At 46.0% G+C, this 21,796-nt stretch overlaps 2 protein-coding genes across 5 annotated transcripts in view; one reads left to right on the forward strand and one right to left on the reverse strand.

The window, feature by feature from the left end:
* Window positions 1–21,796, reverse strand: part of AGL (amylo-alpha-1,6-glucosidase and 4-alpha-glucanotransferase) — a 142,233-nt gene that overhangs the window by 101,715 nt on the left and 18,722 nt on the right. The window contains exon 1 of one of the 4 annotated variants that reach the window (XM_088481997.1): window positions 9,711–9,731. The exons of 2 other annotated variants lie outside the window; for them this stretch is intronic. The gene's annotated coding sequence lies outside the window, so the exon portion shown is untranslated. Of the gene's footprint in view, window positions 1–6,808; window positions 6,888–9,710; window positions 9,732–21,796 lie in introns of those variants that run through there. One more of the 4 variants, XM_088481996.1, reaches the window with a different exon arrangement.
* Window positions 9,908–21,188, forward strand: LOC148540756 (uncharacterized). The gene is made up of 3 exons (XM_088481625.1): window positions 9,908–10,023; window positions 11,430–11,810; window positions 21,006–21,188. The coding sequence occupies exons 1-3, from the start codon at window positions 9,960–9,962 to the stop codon at window positions 21,122–21,124; spliced, it is 564 nt and encodes a 187-aa protein (XP_088337751.1). The 5' UTR covers window positions 9,908–9,959; the 3' UTR covers window positions 21,125–21,188.

Below are 21,796 nucleotides of genomic sequence, written 5' to 3' on the forward strand. Positions count from 1 at the left end.
GCTTTTTTAACCAGGGTAGCCCCAACACCAGCTCGTAGGGAGACTTAGGTAACACAAATAATTCCAGCCATTCCTGATGAAGACATCCAATCTTGATGGATACTGGATGGGAGAGAGAAGAAAGAGATTCTCCTAGCACTGTTTTACCATCTAAGCCGGAGAGTACTAGTTTATTGGGTAATGGAACGACAGGAATACCTAGAGTCCGAACGAGAGTATCTGAAATTAAATTGCCTGCCGCACCGGAATCAATTAGAGCTTTAACCCTCTTAGTCCTGGATCCATGGGAAAGCGACACTGGTAGAAGACTGTCTGTTATTTGGGATGACTTGGACATAACCCCTAACTGAATGCTCCCTACTTCAGTCAGGGTCTCGCATTTCCCGCAAGCAGAGGACAATTCTTCAAAATGTGGTCGGGAGCAGCACAATAAATACATAATTTATTTTGGAAACGCCTGTTGCGTTCTACAGCTGTAAACTTGGACTTATTGACCTGCATGGGTTCTTCTTCACTACTAGGAGAGAGAGAAGACTGGTTCACAGGAGGAGTACGGACCTGAAAGCGTTCCCCCCTGCCTCTACTAGCCCAGCATTCCCGATGGCGAAGGTCGATCTTGATGCAGAGGGAGATGACATCAGCAAAGGACTCCGGTAAATCTCTGGAGGACAACTCGTCCTTCATCCTTTCTGATAGTCCATGGAGGAAGGATGCCTTGAGAGCCTCCTCGTTCCACTTTAGCTCAGATGCCAGGGTTTGAAACTGAACTACATACTGACCAACAGATCGGGTCCCCTGGCGCACACGAAGCAAATCGGATGAGGCTGAAGCGGAGCGGCCTGGTTCGTCAAAAATCCTTTTAAATGCTGAAACAAATTCTTCATAATTTGACACAATGGGGTCAGCTCGTTCCCACAGGGGAGAGACCCAGTCCAGAGCAGCCCCGGTCAACAGGGAAATAACATACGCCACCTTTGCTCGAGGGGTGGGGAAATTCTGGGGGAGACATTCAAATTGGATCTCGCATTGGTTAATAAACCCTCGGCACCGCCTGGGATTACCATCAAATCTCTCCGGGGTTGCCAACTGGAGACGAGATTTAGATCCCGAAGCCCCTTGAGGCAAAACAAGTGGAGGGGGTGCAGCGGCTGCAGCTGGTGGAACCGGGAGAATAGATGCCAATGTAGTTTGGATCGAGACCAGCTGTCTAGAGAGCTCCTGTAGGTACTGGGCCACTTGCTGTTGGGCTGCCTCCTGGTTATCCATCCGAGAGGCCAGGTCCTGAAGGGACCCTGTACCTTGGGACCCAGCGGCTTCCATTGTACGGCCTGAACAAACTGTCACGCTTGGCGCTGGGGAAGTGGAAACTCTGGGTCCGGGTTGCGGGAGGAAACGAAGGCGAGGGGCCTGGATATATGTTCTCCTCATCCACAGCTCTCGAGTGTTGACGAGACCTGGGCAATGGTGCGGAGTCTAACCCACAGGATGGTGTTCGCCAGTGACCCCTCCAATCGGGATTTGGGCTTAGCTGCACCCTGTGAGCAGGTCGCGGTCCTTTGACCAGGTACCCGAGCTCAGTGGGAATTGGAGACACAAATAACCGTGGCCCTAATAAGAGATGCCTAAGATTTAAGGCACTGTGGAGTGATCCACAAACAACGTAAAGAAGGCTGGCAATACTGTACCACAAAGTTCACTAGTGACACGTTTAGCACACAGGCAGATATGGTAATTCACTGTTGCATGAAGTTCACTAGAGGCTCGTTTAGCACACAGGCAGATGGTAATTAACTGTTGCACCTGGTTCACTAGAGACTTGTTTAGCACACAGGCAGATGGTAATACACTGTTGCATGAAGTTCACTAGAGACACGTTTAGCACACAGGCAGATGGTAATTCACTGTTGCACAAGGTTCACTAGAGACACGTTTAGCACACAGGCAGATGGTAATACACTGTTGCACAAGGTTCACTAGAGACACGTTTAGCACACAGGCAGATGGTAACTCACTGTTGCACAGGGATCACAGTAACGTCTTGGGACACAGGCAGAGATGGAACACACTGTAGAGGAAATAGAACGCCAGGAACCTGGACCGGAACTCAACTAAGGACTAGGAGACAACCGTTGTTCAGGCAGTTTGCAGAAAGGTGGATGCAGGCTATATACCCCACAGAACCCTTTGATAGGTGCACAGCGATCAGCTGACGCTCACCTATCCCAGGCCAGAAGTACAGTCACATGGGCCGACTGACATGGCGGCGCCCATGCCGGGAACCCCGATTCCAGACACCGGACCGCCCGCAGTCCCCTACGCACGGGGAGAATGCTCAGCGTCCTCTCAGCCGCCGCGCCAGCTGCCCGACCGCCCGGGAGATCAAAGGAAGCCGGCGAGGAGGTAAGGCCGCGCTGATCCCCGGCAGAGCCCTGACAAAGTCTTAAGGTGCCTTTACAGTATGCGATATTTTACATGTTTTTGCAGATTTCGACGCCTCGGAATGACAAATCGTGTAAAATATGTCCAAATCTTGAGTGTCCACTGATGATCACAATGCCGATGCGCGTCCCCACTGGTCGTACATTGCATCTTCAGATCTTGCCTGCTGCAGGCTAGATTTGCCAGTCTCGGACACAATGTGGTGCCGATCGTACGTGTGTTTGTACTCACGATCTATCGTCCATTCCGTCGCTTGACTGACAAACCCCTGTACACGCCCAGTCTCCATTTTGTGCAGTATCGTGATTCAAGGAAGATGGACGCAATTACCTTGTTCAGCACACCTGATCGCATGACCTGCTATTTGGTGAGTATTTGATACTAGTGCTGCAATGTATATGCCGACCCTGTCCACCAATGAATATGCCTGACCCACTGTCCACCAATGTGACCACCTATGTGTATAATGCATCACCACTGACCACCTATGTGTGTAATGCATCATGTACGATCTCACGATTTGGACGTCGGACACGATGCATGATAAATCGGGAGATCGTGGGTTAATATGGACAGTTTTTATACCAAATCGTGCCCACAACTGCCGGGGAGAGTTCAAAGGAAATCGGACACGATAATGCCTCGTGAGCACATAGCATAGTGTGTAGGCACCTTTAGATTAATTTACCTCAATCTAGTAGAAGATAGGATAAAAGTTTCTAAGAGCTCCAGAAAGGACTAGAACTAAAAAAGTCAGTGGACAGGAGAGATCAGTCTACCGCAACTCAAATCCACTTCTAGCAACCTCCCAATCACCGCATAGAATCGCCCAACACTTTTCCGCCCCATTTTTGATACTGTACAATAAGGAATAAGAAACAAACCATCAAACTAGGGTTTGATTTACCGCCGGCCGCAAATCCTGACATCGGCAGCCCAACAAGGATGAAAATCCCGATCATCCTAGCTAAGTATTTACTAACCTAATTTTACCCCCTAACCCTAACCCTCCCTTATGGGTGCCTAACTCTAACCTCCCTCCCAAGTGAATGACCCTAATAGCCCCTCAAAGTGCCTAAACCTAAGCCCCCCCTTCCCCGCCGCCTAAACATAAGTCCCCCGGGGGAGTGCCTAACCCTAACCTCCTCCCGGGGGGTGCCTAACCATAACCCCCCCTTCCCCTAGCCTAAACTTAACCTCCCAGGGGGGTGCCTATCCCTAAGTCCCCCCGGGAACCCTAAACCTAACCCTCCCTTCCTCGCGGCTGTCCGCGCCCATTGCCCGGCTTACATTCGATCGGTAAGCTTGTGTTCCTTACAGAGAAAGTAGTTTTTGAACAAGTCATACAAAAACTTACATCACAAAATTCACAACTAGACCAAGATAGGTCCAGGATTATCAAGGAACAGATCAAGCTCAACATTTTTTCAGGTAGGTGAAGCACTGACCTCCCCCAATGAAGTAGATGCTTTACACCACTTCTATTTGGTGTCGGAGAGCAATTTCTGCAAGGTAATAAGCATAAAGGACAACATGCAGTATTGGCAATTAGGGACTGCAATTTCCACAATCTCCAGACTCCTTATTAACCGCCGCAAAAAACATGGTTATTGCAGTCAGCCAGGATCGCAGCTCAGTGGAAAAGGCTCCTAAGAAGAAATTCCATGTCATCTGACCCGGCATTTCTTCCCGGGTCACCAGCAGGGTTTTACGCATGTAAGACCTGGGTAAGGCTCAGTGGAAACGGGTATCCCGGGTCATTCGACCCGGGTCCCGTTCACAGCTTAGGGAGAGCCACATTTCCTGGTACTTAGAGACAACGTAATCTCCAAGCGCCGACAGAAGTAAGCACCAGCAATATCCTGGGTCCAGCCTGCTGTGAAAATGGGGTTTAAGCCGCTGTGACACAGCTTGAAACCAGTGTTCAGTGTCCCGGGCTGGATCCAGGATTTTGGTGGAAAAGTGGTACATTAACAAGCAATGCTCCAGAAGGGGAATGCAGCAGAAACACCAGTGTAGCTGCTAAGCTGGTCAAAATATAAATAACCAGAAGACATATGGGGCTAATGACAGGCTGATCAGGGACCAGTTTATTATCAGGACTTCAATGTGCTCCACTGAAACAGGCTTTTCAGCAAATGATGCACAGAAAGATATTAGTAATACAAATGTGATACCCTACCAAAACACTGTGTTTAAGCCTATGGTGGGTATCACTAATGTATTTAAAACCCCTATAAAAGCAAAATATATGTACTAGTGCAGGTAGCATTTGGTGAGTCAGCAGCAGGTCACATGACTCGTACTGGAACCAGCTGCAGGTGGCTGAGGGGGACAGTTATGACAGTTGCAGAGGCCTCTCCTGAGGTAAAGGACAGTTAGTGAGTCCTGAGGGAGCTTAAGAGAGGGGTCCTGCGACTGTGACCCACCGTAATCCGGAGAGTAATAGTGACTGTCAGCTCTGCGTTTTTGGTAAGGGCAGCAGATTTATCCCCAGAGAGGTCACCCATCCTCCAGAGAGGGAGAGGGGGTGATACAGAGGTAGATCACAGGAACCAATGCCGGGCTTCATTCCATAATATCCGATGAGAGCAGATGGTCCGGAGGCTTATCGTAGCGGACATCTTCCCTTGAAGCAGGTGGTAAGGCAGACTCTTGTCCCTACCTCACAGTTAGTGGGTGGCAGACACACAGGCAGGATCCACCCAGGAGAGCGGCTAGCTGGTGAGGAAGGTAGTGTCATATGCAGCCTCCTCAGGACACCCAGTGCAGTCACTAGGAGGGTTCTGTAATCACACTGCAAACACGGCCTGACACCTCCTCACTGCACTCCATCTGACAGCTGGCATACATCACTGGTGACAGGCTACACAGCGTGCAAGTTAGCTTACACCTCAGAAAAGGAGAAAAGCAAAACTTGTGCTGGGTATAACAAGTAAGGAAGACACTTGGAATGAGGTATGACAGTCTCCAGAGGATATTTTGAAATCTTTATGATGAGTTTCCAAAGTTTCACCACAAGAGGGAGCTAGATGAGCTGGTATTGTTAATGAGTATAGAATCAGTGTAGAATAATTATGAGAGACTTTTATTTAGTAATATAGATAGATATAGAGACTGGTCTCTAATAGTCCTCTTTGGAGAATGTATATGTTATAATTGTCACCAATCTCTTAATTTCTATACAGTGAGGCATAGAGAATTTGAAAGTTCTGCATAGAATGGGAAGGGTCACTGCAGAGTAACTGTTAATCCACAAAAGTCTGTATTCAACCTAAACTCAGCACTTTACAAGTAAGAGAAACAGCTCAGGAGTCACTGAGGATATAGGAAGATCAGGGAGCTTTCAGCTAATAAGCGGCAGCAGGGCTGTGGTAGGTAGCGCTGGCCACCCTCCGCAGCGTCACCCGGAGACAGGTTGGTATGTATAGAGTGTAGCAGTAGATTGACCAGGCTGGTACTGGGTTGTTACTGTAGATAACATATAACACTCTTCTTACTTGTATCTGTCAACCGGAATGCTGGAATGGTAGATCTTGGCAACTTATTTGCCAGGCTCGATCTGGGTTGTCGCTGTAGTCCAGGATCCAGAAGCACTCAGATGGTAGCCATATCGGATTCAGGGCCTGATTCAGAGCCGCTCATAAGCGGCCGCTCGTTCGTTCCGAGCGATGTTCGCACATCTGCGCATGCGTATGGGTCGTAATGCGCATGCGCCAACCAGTCAGTGCGGTCGGAAATCGAGCGCTCGCAAAATAGCGAGTGCCTGCTAATTTGAGTGACAGGATGAGGCATTTGTGGGTGGTAACAGGGGAAGGTGCTTGAAAACGGGGAGTGGAGATCCGAACGCAGGCGTGCCAAACGGTCAAAACGGGCGATTTAAGGGTGTGCATAATTAACAAAGCAGCGTCATCAACCACGTCACTTGGTTGTTTCTTAGCCTGAACTGTTCGCATGATTGCGGTAGGAAAATCCTACCACAAGCACTGCGAGCAGTTCAGACGCCTTTCGATGTACTCGATTAATCAAATAAATAGCGGAGATGACATAGGATGCGAGCGGCCAGGGGGCGTCTTTACAAAATACTGAGCACATGTTTCGTTCGCTCGCTCAGACATAGAGGCGTCAACAGAGCGCAAAGAGCGAGCGCTCAATTTAAATAGCCGGCCCCTTTTTCTGAACGAGCGAGCGCAAATAGCGTCCGGCTCTGAATCAGGCCCTCAGACTGAACACCGGAATGGGTAGTGGATGGTGATACCAGGAACGGCACCAATGGGGCAGGAACCAGCAGAAACTCACTGTGCAGCATGGATGGTATATATACACAGGCGTGGTACTGGTTCAGGTAACTGGAACAGGCTGAGATTACCTGTACAGCCAGTGGAATAGCTGCCACAGGTGTAGAACACTTGCAGGAGTCCGTGCAGTAAACAGGAACAAAACTGCACCAATGGAAATCCAGGCATACAATAGGAGCATAGCTTACTCAGTATAGACTGAGGTTAGACATTGTACTGGCAATTTGGTAGAGCCAGCAGCTGGGAGATATACCCCTGGGTTACCCGGGATAGGCTGAGCAGAGTCAGGTGGTACGGGAAGACTCAGGCAGTCACTACAGTCAGGTGATCAGGACTTGTCATTGCAATACTCTAGAGCAGACTCTGATGTTGTCTGTGGCCTAGCAGACAACATCAGAAGCCTGCGTGTCTAGGACGTGACAGAGAATGCTGTCAGAATCGGCAAGTGACCCGGCGGCAGGGTAAACAGACCCGGGTTGTGACAGAGCTAGAATGATACTCCATCACATGTAAACTACATTGGTGGAGCTTAGTGTGCTAAAGAAACATAAAAGGGAAGCAATGGACAGCTAATCCCCTAATGACATTTCATAGGTGTGCCTAAATCAGGCATTGCGATCTCTTTAGCAACAAGAGAGCTCACTGTGTGTCAGGAGAGCTGCTGAGTCTGCGGCTGGTCAGACCTGCTGCAGATGAAGCATGGCTGCCTGCTGTGCGTCGATGGTACCGATGTTTATGCTGCTGCACGTCATCATATGGATATGAGAAGGCAGCAGTGGGCGACCCTATGCTCGGCTGTGCTTTGGAGGGCATTAGCATATTTTAGCAACTGCGACCCGTGAGAGTATGCAGTTGCCTATGCATTACCATTCATCTCTGAATCAGGCCCACTATTCCAATCACAAATACTGTTGTCCTAATGAAAGAGCTCCACAAAAAATCAACATGGTGAAAGTCATAGGTCATACTGAAGGAATGATCCTGCTATAGCAGTGGTGCACAACACGTAGCCAGTGTCCCACAGGAAGCAGAATAGAATAAAAAGTACTATTAATGTGTTTGCATTGAATAGTATTACTATTTTAAATTTCCTGCTTAAAGGCGACTTGTAACTAAGGGCCGGATTCAGCAAGGATCGCAACTGCGAATACGCCCTCAATTGGCCAATTGTTACGCACTGCCCATGCGTACACGTGGCAGTGCGCTCCCCTCCAATCGCGACTGAGCTCACAGAGGCTACACAGACCCATCACAGAGTGATTGACAGGTTGTTGGTGGGGACAGGGGGATGGTCTGCAAAACGCAGGCGTCCCAGTGCGCTCGGACGCTGTTGCAGGGGCGTGCATAAATTAACCATTGCAATGCCGTTTGCAGTCTGAGGACTCATAGCGTGCGATGAAGTTAGCAATTTCTGAGTAAAGCTGGCCACACACTAGACTAACTTACATCCAACTAGTTGATTGGTTGGAATGAAAATCTGGTAAGGTATGAAAGCTAATGACAATCAGCAATTTGCTCCCAAACACCGGAAAATGGACAAAAAACTGTTGTTTGAACAAATAGTTTAGATCAAACATTTAACAAACTTGTCTGAACGACCATTTTCATCTGTTTTCTGGCATTTAGGACCAAATTGCTGATCATCAGTTACTCCTATACGTTACCAGATTTTCATTCCAACCAATCAACTAGTTGGATGAAAGTTGGTCTAGTGTGTGGCCATCTTAAGGCGAGAGCTTGTGCAAGTGAGCGTGAGATTCCGATGATACTCGATTGTACCGATGGTTTCGCAGTCTTGCTAAACAGTACGGATGTGTGCTAAGTAAAGTGGGCTTCCTTGTGTAGTGCTGCGACGGGATAGCGAACACAATTATTTAGCATACTATCACAGTTGAACTGCGTGCGTAATCGCTATTGCATTCCATAGTGAATCAGGCCCTATGTAAATTTACCCCTAGGTGGTATATGCTGCTCAATTCCATTAGACTGGCTTAAGTGATCAAAGCTGTTGAAAGAACAATTTAATTTGTTATAATCTTTCACTATAAACAAGTAGTTTTGACTAAAGGCCCCAAACATCATCAACGGATTGCCGCAATACCAAGATCCCGCGACACCTGGGTTGGGGCATTGGGGAAATACAACATGCTGGACTTCCCTGATTTGCCGATCCTGACCACAAAATGGTCAGGATCGGCAAACCGGGGATTTTTAACATGGAGAATTTCCCAGATTCCCCAACGGATTGCCTTTAGGTAGTAATCCTATAGAATTATCTGCTGCTTCACAAGTTAGGGACATTTATTTCAGCAATAAACAGTGAAAAACTTAATTTTGTGCAAAATTGCAGACACATAGATTACCTTGCAATACTCAAAATGATAATTGAGTGAAGTGAGAATGTTCCTAGCTAAGTATGGAGTAGGCATACCAACGCACTCCTGAATATCGGGTGGCTCTCCTGGAAGAGTAGTCAAGTCTCCGCCTGCTGCTGCCCACTTTCTTGGTGAAGTGGGCAATTTGGACAGCTTGATAACACGATTTGCACTGAATTACAATCATGCCATTGAAAAGTGAGTATTGGGACCTTGAGGACACAAACTCCACATTCCCCACTAGCAGCATCACTCCCTTCGTACCACCTACCTGGTTACTCCCTGCCAAAAAATAATTAAAAATCAGCAAGTATGTCCTATGCACACCTAGGTGAGGTGTGCCTCTCAGGGATCCAGTTGGAGCCTCATTGGATGTTACCAGCACTAAATTTACATTATTTTGGTCACAACTCCAAAAATAAGTCATGTTTTCTGTAATATCTGGAAATGTGTACAGAAGCACATTGTGCAAAGCTACAACAGGACTTCGTATGTACTTACTGTACAATGGACTTTAAGGCATAAGGTGACAGAAAAGAGTGAAAAGCTGTACAATGTTAATACACGCCCTGGTGTTCTTGTATTGTTTGTCACTTACCATATGTGTATGTGTATGTTGCTAAAGCCTCAACAGTTCATAAATGGCAGAAGGTGTGGTCTGTGATGCTCAATCTCTTTGCATGTGACTTTGTCATGTTGTGGGTTTTTTGCACAACAATGTTTTCTGAGACAACATAAGAAGTTATACCAAAAAGGAAAGTGAAAATAATCAATTTCTAAGCAACTCAAAGCAGCTGAAACAGTCCACTCCTAACAGAACAGTTCAAAGCTGTGATAGGTATCAGCCATGACAAGAATTCACCCATACATAACTAGTCTCTTTATGGTCATCCAGACAGCAGGCTCAGCAGGTAAGTGACGCTCCAATTATGTTATTAACTCAATCTGTGCACTCCCCAGAACAGCGATACCATTACAGCTGTGTGTAATACACTTATTTCTAAAGCTGCATACACACACGATTTTGTTACCAACGATTTTATGAACGATTTTCTGTCATCTGTCAGATCATCTGTGAAATTTTTTAAAGTGTAATGAAAGATTTTTTTGAACTACAAACGATTTTTGCATATTCTCTTAATGAAAATCGTTGAGTTGACAAGTCTGACTGAACTACAAACGTGAACAAGCATGAACGATTATCGTTCATCGTTTGACTCAGAAAGTGAACGATTTTTTCAAACGATTATCGTAAAACGATATCGTTTAACGATAATCGTTCAAAAAATCGTTGTGTGTGTATGCAGCTTTACAATTTATATAGTTCCTTCTTATTCCATTGCCCTTTACAATCAGTAACAAAACAGTAATAAAACAAAACTTGGCAATAACAGACAGACAAAGAGGTAAGAGGGCCCTGCTCGCAAGCTTCCAATCTATAGAGAAATACGAATTTGATACATTAGAACAGTGCTTCTCTAACTCGGTCCCCAGGCCCCCACACAGGTCACATTTTCCAGGTCACCTAGCAGGTGCACAGGTGTGTTCATTACTCACTGACACATTTTAAAAGACCCATAGGTGAAGCTAATTATTTCACTTGTGTTTCTGTGAGGAGACCTGGAAAACATGCACTGTTTGGGGTCCTGAGGACCGAGTTTGAGAACCTATGCATTAGAATAAAGGCTACAAATTGCAAATCCAAAGTTCACAGTGAGTTTATGAACCAGTCAGACAGCAATGTTGGCCTAGGGCAAGGATGGAGAACCTCGGGCCCGGGGGCCATATAAGGCCCACGGAATCATTTGGTCTGGCCCTCTGAGCTTTTTTCTGCTAGCATCATCTGGCTAGCAGGGTGCCTATAAAGGCACCCTGCATCCAGAATCTTTGCAGCAGTGCCGCCTGGGGTGTACTTAGGAAGCTTCAGACGGTCACACCGCTGCCCTTACAGCTCCCTGGAGCATTCTCAGGATACTCCGGGCATTGCTGTAATCACCGGCAATTGTGGTCCTGCCACCATGTGATGTCACACGGAGGGGGCATGGCCTGCATCAGGCCCGCAAATAATGTTATATATATCAAAATGGCCATCAGCAGAAAAAAGGTTCCTCACCCTCGCCTAGGGTGAAAGGGTTGCATGTGAGAATGAACATACATAAAGTTCTGTGTGTATTGTGTAGAGGGGAGATCATTGAACAGAACAGCTTATGGTAATTTGGGTGGTTTTGGAACTATAATACAATTTAGGCACATCTTTCTGTACAAGAGTAAAACACCCCATTCTCCCTGAAGTTTACAATATCTTTCTGTTATCCAGGTATTATGCCAAGATGCAATTCTAAATCTGAAGTCACTGCCCGTGTAGGGGGCACCGCTGTACTGTCATGTTCATTTTTCCTACCGGGGCAACCTGCAAACCTGAAGATAGTATGGCAGAAGACAGGCGAAGGACTTGAGGACCATGTAGTACGCTGCCAGAATACAGATGAAGATTGGGACAACAACAATGATGTCTGTATGGGCAAGACTACAACCTACAAGAAATGGTTACAGTGCAAAGATGCTACTCTGGAGATGGACAGGATTAATCAGAGTCATGCAGGACAGTACAGCTGTTGTACTAAATGGTCGCAAAAAGGTCCAAAATATATCTACAAGTGCTGTACCATAAGACTGAATGTGGAGCAGGAATGGAGAGGTGAAGACACTAATATCCCTTTTCCACCTAAATTCCGGGTCTGACCCGGAGTTGTAACAAAGGCCCTGATTCACAGCCGGACGCTCTGACAGAGCGCTCGCTCTGAATCAGGGTGTCTTTTTTTCTTTATGGAGCGCTCGCACAGCTAATGCGAGCGGCCAGGATGATGATCGCGATGGTCAAGACCATCGCGACCATCGGGCTTGTGACGAGACCCTTGTGGTAGGGTCTCGTGGCCGCAAGCCCCAGAGAGCTTTCAGCTCAAACAGAGCCGAAAGCTCTCCCACTGACATCACTTGGTGTTCTCATGGGAACGCCTCCGTCTGGGCAGCCACCCCCCTGCCCGCCCACCAAAGGGGGCGTGCTGTCACTCAACATCGACAGTACGCCCACTTTGGTGTGAGACCCGGAGCGACGGATTGCCCGTTGCTACCCGGGTCTCGCGCATGCGCACGACGGAGCCGGCTCCGTTGTGCACATGCGCTCTGGGCCACCACCGACCCAGTTGCGAGCGCTCAGCGCTTGCGACCGGGTCTGAATCAGGCCCAAAGTTCCTATCCGGATCAGACCTGGAATTGTGCCGGCGCCGACTCGGGATATTCCCGAGTCGGCGCCGCTCACACCAGACTCGGGTCTGCATAGACCCGGCTTTCCGGAGTGAAAGTGGTCGCTTGGAGATGACGTCATCTCCAAGCGCCACTGAAGCCGGACCAATCGGCCTGCTAGCAGCGCACTCCAAGTCATCATGACCCGGAGTGTGTTGTTCTCACAGCAGGGTTTCACGGGCTACGCCTGTGTTAAACCCTGCTAGTTACCTGGGTTGGTTTGCCGGGTCACTCGACCCGGCGATCCAACCCTCTCCCCTTTTACACCAGGGAGCTGCCCGGGTTAACTCTTCAAAAACCCGGGTTTTAGCTTCGGTGTAAAAGGGGTATGAGTGATATGATTTTCAAACAAAACCACTATTGTATTTCAAGTATGCTTTATAATCACAAGTATATGGCGAGACACACCAGGTCCATTGTGATGTAAAAAGCCCATAGCTTTAAGATCGGCACAAACTTGCAGTTGTGTTTTGGTAAAGACATAAAAACAATACTTTACCTTAACCTAGAGCAGTGGTTCTCAAACTCGGTCCTCAGGACCCCACACAGGTCATGTTTTGCAGGTCACCGAGCAGGTGCACAGGTGTATTAATTACTCACTGACATGTTTCAAAAGATCCACAGGTGGAGCTAATTATTTCACTTGTGTTTCTGTGAGGAGACCTGGAAAACATGCACTGTTTGGGGTCCTGAGGACCGAGTTTGAGAACCTGTGACCTAGAGGTTCCCAAACTCATTACAGTCCAGGTTTTAAGGATATCCATGCTTGAGCACAGGTGGACTCAGTCAATTTGATTTCTCTAAAGCTATTACATCCCTCACTCTCCCTGCAGCTCAACCCTCTGTACACATTGCAGCCTCAATAAAGTACACCTCTCGTGTAAACAGACATGAGCTATTTACTTATCTTTATAAATTGACATTAACATCCACAACCTGTCGCCATAAAAAACTTTCAGACAAAACCCACAACTATATTTATATCTCGCTCTCCTTCTACTTCTATTAGCTGGTGACATATCACCAAATCCTGGCCCTACCCACATGCACCACTCACAACGCAATATAAATCCAGAAAACCTCAGACACATCACATGCCTCTCATCAACCTCCAAAACACTAAAATGTGCCTTATGGAATGCATGCTCTGTCTGGTACAAGCTAACATCCATCCATGACCTCTTTAGTTGAAATAACCTCAAACTCCTGGCATTAACAGAAACATGGCTCACACAATCAGACACTTCCTCCCCTGCAGCACTCTCACACGGTGGCCTACACTTCACCCACACCTCCAAACCTGGTATCAGTAAAGGAGGTGAAGAATGAATATTACTGTCCCAATCTTTTACATAAACAGTTCTCCCTCAGGTACCATCACTCACATTTACGTAATTTGAAGTACATTCTATTAGGACTTTCACACATTTCTCTCTGCGCATTGCTGCTATCAATCGCCCACCTGGACCACCCAATCAATTTCTGGAACATTGCCTGGCTTCCTCACTTCCTATTCTCTGACATCTCCACCATCATCAGGGGTGATTTCAATATCCTGATTGACAGTCCACAATCTCCTCATGCCTCCAAACTTCTCTCTCTAACCTCCTCTCTTGGCCTCTCCCAATGGACTGGCTCCTCTACTCATCATGTTGGCTACTGCCTTGATCTAGTATTCACCAGACTATGCTCAGTTTCTGATTTCACTAATTCTCCTTTCCCTCTCAGATGATCACAACCTTATCACCTGCACACTCTCCTCCATTACGTCAACATCAATGTCAATCAAATCAACAAAGCTACCTCAAACCCGCAGAGATATTAATGCTATTAATTTTCAACAACTAGCCACCTCTCTGCAACAATTACTTTTACCAATTTCTAAGTTCACTTCTCCTGAGACTAGCCCTTGATGAAGTAGCTCCAGCTACCCATCACACTCCACGTAGACTTAGACATCAACCGTGGTATTCCAAATTGACAAGGCACCTACAAAAACTATCATGTAAAGTAAAATGTCAGTGATCTAAATCTCGTACTCCAAGTGACGTCTTCACATATAAGACTATCTACCACTCTTATCGTAACGCACTAGATACTACCAAACAAACATATTTCCAATCTGTCATCTCTGCCCAAGCCGCTAACCCCAAGCGATTTTTTAATACATTTAAATCACTTCTTACCCGTTCCTCATCCAAACCACCTATCACTATCAGTGCACAAGATCTTGCTTCCTATTTCAAAGACAAGATTGATAATATCCGAAATGAAATGGTGGGCTCTTCCTCAGCCAGCGACCTGCTCAATTCCCTATCTGAACCCGCTGGCACATTCTATTCATTTGACCCCACTAATGAAGATGAAGTATCTACACTCCCCTTATCCTCCTACCTCTCCTCTTGATCCTATACCTTCAGAAATCAGTAAAGCTCTGGGCCTGATTCAGACCCGCTCGCGAGCGCTGAGCGCTCGTAAGCGGGTCGATGGTTCCCTAGTGCGCATGCGCATGATGGAGGGAGCTCCGTTGTGCGCATGCGCGAGACCCGCTTAGCGACGGCCAGCCGTCGCTATGGGTCTCGCACCAAAGGGGGCGTGCTGTCGATGGTGAGTGACAGCACGCCCCCTTTGGTGGGCGTGCCGGGGACGTTGCTGCCCAGACGGAGGCGTTCCCATTGGAACGCCTACCGTCTGGGTCCGGCCCCATTGACATCACTAGTGATGTCAGTGGGAGTGCTTTTGGCTCTGATAGAGCCAAAAGCACTCCTGGGCTTGCGGCAGCGAGACCCTACCGCAGGGTCTCGTCGCAAGCCCGATGGTCGAGATGGTCTTGACCATCGCGACCATCTGTTTGGCCGCTCGCATAAGCTGTGGGTGGTTACCCACAGCTATGCGAGCGGCCAGGAGGCCACTCCAATTTTAGGTAGGAGGGCCATGATTCAGAGCGAGCGCTCTGGTCAGAGCGTCCGGCTCTGAATCAGGCCCACTGTCTCCTGTGCTCATCCCACCCTTAACTAAAATCTGTAACCTCTCCTTCTCTACTGGTATCTTTCCATCGCTGTTCAAGCATGCAGTGATCACTCCCATTTGGAAAAAACTAAATTCTGACCCTAACTCTCTCTCAAATTACCGTCCTATCTCCCAGCTCCCTTGCCCCTCCAAGCTACTGGAGAGACTTGCCTACACTCACCTCACACACTTAAACACCCACAACTTATTGGACCCACTTCAGCCAGGCTTTCGCGCTAAATTTCGCGCTAAACACTCCACAGAGACAGCACTGACTAAGGTAGTAAATGATCTGGCCACTGCCAAGGCTAAAGGCCATTAATCTTCTAGATCTCTCTGCTGCCTTTGACACTGTTGACCACTCTCTTCTCATACAAACACTACAAATCCTAGGTCTTCAAAACACAGCTCTTTCTTGGTTCTTATCCTACCTATCTAATTGCTCTTTCACTGTTCACTTTTCTGATTCTACCTCCACTTCGCTACCTCTATCAGTTGGAGTCCTGCAAGGCTCAGTCTTAGGTCCTATGCTTTTCTCAATTTATACCACCTCTCTCAGCAAACTAATCAGCTCTTTTGGTTTTCATTATGATCTGTACGCGGACAATTCTCAAATCTACCTGTTCTCCCCAGATATGTCACCATCTATTCTGGTCCGTGTCACTGAATGTCTCTCTGCCATTTCATCTTGGATGGCATCTCGCCACCTCAAAATTAATATATCCAAAACAGAATTAATTATATTTCCAGTGGCCAATAGTAGATACCAACCTGAGATCTCTATCACTGTTGACAACTCGACAATCAACCCCACCTCACAAGCTCGCTGCCTCTGTGTCATCCTTGACTCTGAACTGTACTTTGTTCCCCACATTCAATCTGTCTCAAAATCCTGTTACATATATCTAAAAAACATAGCCGAAATTCGACCATATCTTACACGAGACACTGCAAAAACTCTAATCCTTGCACTCATTGTTTCCCGCATAGGCTATTGCGATAGTTTCCTTACTGGCCTTCCCAAAAACAGACTCTTGCCGTTACAATCCATTATGAATGCAGCTGCGAGGCTGATCTTTCTCGCCAAATGTTCATTGCCTGCTGATCCACTCTGTCAGTCCCCCCATTGGCTACCGGTCTTCTACCATATTCTATATAAAATACTTACACTCACACATAAAGCTATTAACCAAACCACACCAACATACACCTCTTCACTCATCTTAAAATAACTCCCAACCCAACCTCTCCGATCAGCACTGCATCTCTCATTCCCATGCATTACTTGCTCCCATTCACGGTTACATGACTTTTTTCGGCCTTCACCCACCCTGTGGATTGCCCTCCCACGCACAATAAGACTTTCCACTAGTTTCCAAACATTTAAGCGTTCTCTGAAAACTCACCTCTTCAGACAAGGTTATCAGATTTCAGAATTGCCCACATAACCTTCTTAGCTTCTATACAGTATCTAATTACATCACCTCTCTCAGTCCACACAAAACCTCACACAGTCTTTCTTTCACATCCTCCTGACCCTAGGTAAACTTTTCTGTGTTACTGGATCATACAGCTCACCAAGAACATCTGCAATCTGGCTGGACCAATTTGCAATATGTGTGTGTATCAACACCTATTTTCCTATAGATTGTAAGCTTGCGCGCAGGGCCCTCTTACCTTTATGTCTGTCTCTTACAACCCAGTCTTGTTCTATTAATGTTTTTTCAAATTGTGAAGCACAACGGAATATGCTGCGCTATATAAGAAACTGCTAATAATAAAAATGTAAGGGTCATTCCATATCAAATCACCCAGAAAAATTTAATTATGACACACACCGACTCCGATTTTTATGAAACTTTGTACACTTTGTATTGCCACATAGCTACAAACCCATGTGCATTGTTTCTTCTATAGGCCTCATAGTTTTTGAGATGTAGGGGGTCACAGTTTCAAAAAATTGCTTGGAAATGCAACTCCTGATGCTCCATTTTTAGTGTAGTGTAGAGGTTCCCAAACACAGTCCTCAAGGCTCCCCATCAGTTCAGGTTTTAGAAATATCCATGGTTGAACACAGGTGGTTAAATCAAATTGACTGAGGTACTAATTAAGTCACCTGTGCTCAACCATGGTTATCTCTAAAACCTGAACTGTTGGGGAGCCTTGAGGACCCCGTTTTAGAATCTCTGGTGTAGTGTATGTGGAAAAAAAATTCCATCTCAGTTGCTAATCCATATATCACTTTGAAATGTTGACCCTTTGTCAATCAACTTATGGAGATTCCAGAAAAAATATGTTTTATCAATCTTGCCTGACTCGGAGAGTCATTATACAGTACATCCCTTTAATAGATACTTAATTTATTTATTTTTTTTTGGGGGGGGGGAAATAGTGGGCTAAATAAGCATTATCAACTTAATGCAAATTAGTTATGTCACTTTTTTGTTTAAAATTAAACCTTAAAGTATACTTTAAAATGCAAATTACCATCAGGTGTACCCCTTTTGCAATTTTAAACCCAACCATAAAATGCATCATAATAATAACCCCTATAAGGCCCACTTGCCCTTCTAGATTGATTTTCTGTAATTTCTGCAACAATAGTCAGCATTCTCAAAAGTTGATGTCACTCAAGGCAGGTTGGTGCATGTTTCAGACTGCACTAACAGGTTCATTCTTGCTGAGTCTGCACTGTGGTCAGTCAGTCCTCTGCTATATGCTGTGAGACAGTCCTGGTTCTAAAAGTACAAGGGGCAAAATGTGTAGGGGTCCCCTGTAATTTGTGAACTAGCACTGGGCTCTGTGAGCCGGTCCTGGCTTTAAAAAATATGGGGGAAAAAATGGTGTGTGGTTCCCTGTATTTTTGAAACTAGCACCGGGTTCCACTAGTAGGAGTGTAATGCCACAGCCAGGGGACCCTTTCACCGGGTCCCCCGGCCATAGGGTCCCTCCTCTTCATCACTCCAGGCCTGGGCTGGAGCCTGGGGCTCAACCCTGCACCCCTGGCCAGTGGGAGCAGGGGTAATAGTCATATTAATAAATGTGCAATATTGTTTTTTTACAGTGGGACTACAGATCCCAGCGTGCCTGCCCTTTGGCACTTGTAGAAATACAAGTGCCAGCAGACACCGGTACCCCCACTATAAAAGAATAGTAAACAACCACAGTACACACACACAGTACTCAGTAAAAGTTTTTTACACATTAACACACACACTATACTCACCTTGTCCCCGATGTCCGGTCCCCTTGTCCAGTAGCATCCCAGTTTTTCCATTAATAAAAAAAAAAAATCAATCAACAGCTAGGCCGCTGTTTGGCCTGTCTGTTAACCAATCAGCAGCCTGGCTGTTGATTGACAGCCAGGCCACTCACAGTCAATCAGCGGCCACTTACTCTAGTAGCAGCTTTTGATTGGCTGGCGGGCCGGCAGCCAGCCAACTTCAGTGAAGGAAACCTTGTAGTTCCGTCACTTGCCGGGGAAACAAATACATCTCTTCTGTTGAAATTCAGCAAAACACGATTCTTGATAAATTTGGGTATTTCAGCTGTCAAAAGTCTATTCATTTTTAAAGAGAGAATTTTAATTAAACATTAAAATACTCATAAAGGCAATCAAAATCCCATTATTTTTCTTTCAAAGGCTTTTAATATATACTTTAAGGGTACATTTTAAACAATAAAGGGACATGATAACTCATCTGCCTTAGGTTGATAATGGTTATTGAACCCACTTTTTATTTGCACCAATAAAAATAATTAAGGAAAGGGATGTATAAGGAATCTGAGTCAGGCAAGATTGATAAAACATTTTTTTCTGGATTCTCCATATTTTGATTGACAAAATTTTAAAATGATATGTGCATTAGGCACTGAGATGGCAAGTTTTTTCTACATACACTACACTAAAAACGGAGCATCAGGAGTGGCATTTCCAAGCAATGTTTCAAAACTTTGACCCCCCTATATCTTAAAAACTATGAGGCCTAAAGAAGAAAAATATGACATGGATTTGTAGCTATGTGGTAGTATCAAGTGTACAAAGTTTCATGAGTCAGTGGGTGTCATGGCCTGGGTGAACTGACATGGAATGACCATTAACCATCTGGGCTCAAGCATGGATATCCTTAAAACCTGGACCGTAATGGTGGCATTTGGGAACCTCTGCAAAACCCTTGCGTCCCTGTTCCTTAGGTAGCTGGTGATTCAACTCATTTATCTAGAATTACCAGATAACTAAATAAAGAATACCTATGTTAGATGCATTATAAAATACAAAACTATTTCAGATTCACTTTGTGGGACACTGATTTAATATTTTATGTAACAGAGTAAATAACATTTATACTTTGGTTTGAAGGCTTTAAGGAGGGTGGGAACATACCGAACCCAATCACAGTAGGTAAGCAGCAGCTCATTGTGTACCCTCCCATCCATGATCCGGCATCTCTTACTGTTTGGCGGGCACCAGGCAGGAGACGGGGAGGCTGTCATGTTTGCCTCTAGTGAAGGGTGGGTCGGGGTTTGAGGTGGAAGGGGTGATCGACAGCCTACTTCCAGCTGGGCAACTGCGACAGGGTGACCAGGGTCCAGGTGAAGGGAGTACCTAGCATCCGGCGGGGGCAGCTCAGAGCAATGTGCTGTACTGTGATGCAGCCAATAAGCCGTATTATGCTGACATTTCTACACTAAATGTCAGTTAAGCACGACTTTCGGCCACGTCACAGTACCGGGTGGCAAGTGGCTTTGCCTACTTACGGAGGCAAAGAAGGAAGCAGTAACGATGAGATGTAAGAACATCTAGTCTGCTGAAATGAAAACCCCCCCTTCGGCGATCCTTGCCAGAGCCCACAGCACATCAGCCTAGCGCTAATACGCTGTGTCTCACCTCCCTGCCATCTCCACTGGGCATGCGCAAAATCTCGTAAGCATCGCAAGATCTCACGTGCAGCCCGGAGCCTGCTGTCCCTGCTGCTGCGGTGTATTAACGCAGCAGCAAAGAAATCGCAGCTTAACTGGTGCCCACCTCTGAATCAGGCCAATAGTGTTGAAAAATACAATTACTTTTAATAAACATTCAAGAGTACATGTAAATTAGTAAAAATATAAACAGCTTATCTGGAGTACTGATATAAAGTTCAAGTTTATCATTAGACTTTTATTAGTGGATCGTCTGTAATCCATATATTAGTACTGTCCGTGTGTCAACCTGTATCGGAAGCACTTACACAGACAAAGTTATCCAACAGAGCTATTCACTACTTTTGAAATGTCATTATAGGTGTACATGTTGACATACTACACTATTCAAACTCCCCCTTTTTCTATGGTCTTGTATAATAAACACACAAACTGTATATGTGTGCCTGATAATTATCATTATAAAATAGTTGCAATGGGTTGTGTTGTAGAGAAATATACTCTTATTGCTGCAAGGGGTTCCCAGGAACCATAAAAATGGGTCCCAACTATGTCACTGGAGACATGGGTTATGTGACCAGCAAGGAAAGATTAATGGAATTACTTCCAATTTAGCTGTATGTGTTAATGACACCTATACTAATGTTTTCATTTTCTGCAGGTGACCGGAGGCAGCTTATTGTGACGTGGTCCATGTACCTCCTTTTCCTTTCTCTCTGCCTGTACTCTCTATACAGATGTGGGTCCCAGCAACGCCTTAATCAGAATATCTCTGCGTGAAGACAGTTTAACATATAAAGAAGCAATTACCACTTGCAAAAAAACAATCCTTAACTACATAATCCCTGAGGGTGTGTGATTGTGTGCACTATAATTATTAAGTCATAGGGCCTGATTAATGGGTGGTAGACTCTATTGCAGCCGCGACTCTGTGTGTATTCTAATGCTACAGCTGATGAGATTTGTGCAGAGACGACCAACGGCTGTGGCGCTAATCCGCTGCTGTGCGCAGTAAGATGCCCCATCGGTCACACCATTAAAGGCACCATCAGAGACTGTACCAGCCCAATGGCAGGTGCAATCTCTCCATCTGAACATGATTCCCGGGTTAGTGTAACTGTGTGTTAAGATGCAATCATTGACCGCGACACATTAGCGTCTGGCTATTCACCTCCTGTTACCACCCAGAAACTCTCACCAACATTGCCTCTGTCTGCGTCCAAAGTGGTCCTGCAGCTCCTGGTAGTAACCACCGGGATATATGCGCAGACTGAAAACATCTTGCGTGCGGCATCAATAAAGCGTCCCCCTCTGAATCAGGCCCATTAGAGTTATATATTTGTAAACAGCCAGCAATTTATGTACAGTATAGACGTTTATACACCTGGTCTGCATAGATATGAACCAGCACATAATACAATCTATTAACATAGAAATAGAAAAATATCAAAC

Source organism: Taudactylus pleione, unplaced genomic scaffold, assembly GCF_031769625.1.
Source record: "Taudactylus pleione unplaced genomic scaffold, aTauple2 ptg000017l, whole genome shotgun sequence".
Taxonomy (NCBI): Eukaryota; Metazoa; Chordata; class Amphibia; order Anura; family Myobatrachidae; genus Taudactylus; species Taudactylus pleione.

Bases quoted from the DNA above. Each gene is read 5' to 3' on its own strand.
- LOC148540756 (XM_088481625.1), top strand. From the start codon at position 9,960: ATGACAAGAATTCACCCATACATAACTAGTCTCTTTATGGTCATCCAG. The intron at 10,024-11,429 runs GTAAGTGACGCT...TCTGTTATCCAG, and splicing joins CCAGACAGCAGGCTCAGCAG to GTATTATGCCAAGATGCAAT. The intron at 11,811-21,005 runs GTGAAGACACTA...CATTTTCTGCAG, and splicing joins TGTGGAGCAGGAATGGAGAG to GTGACCGGAGGCAGCTTATT.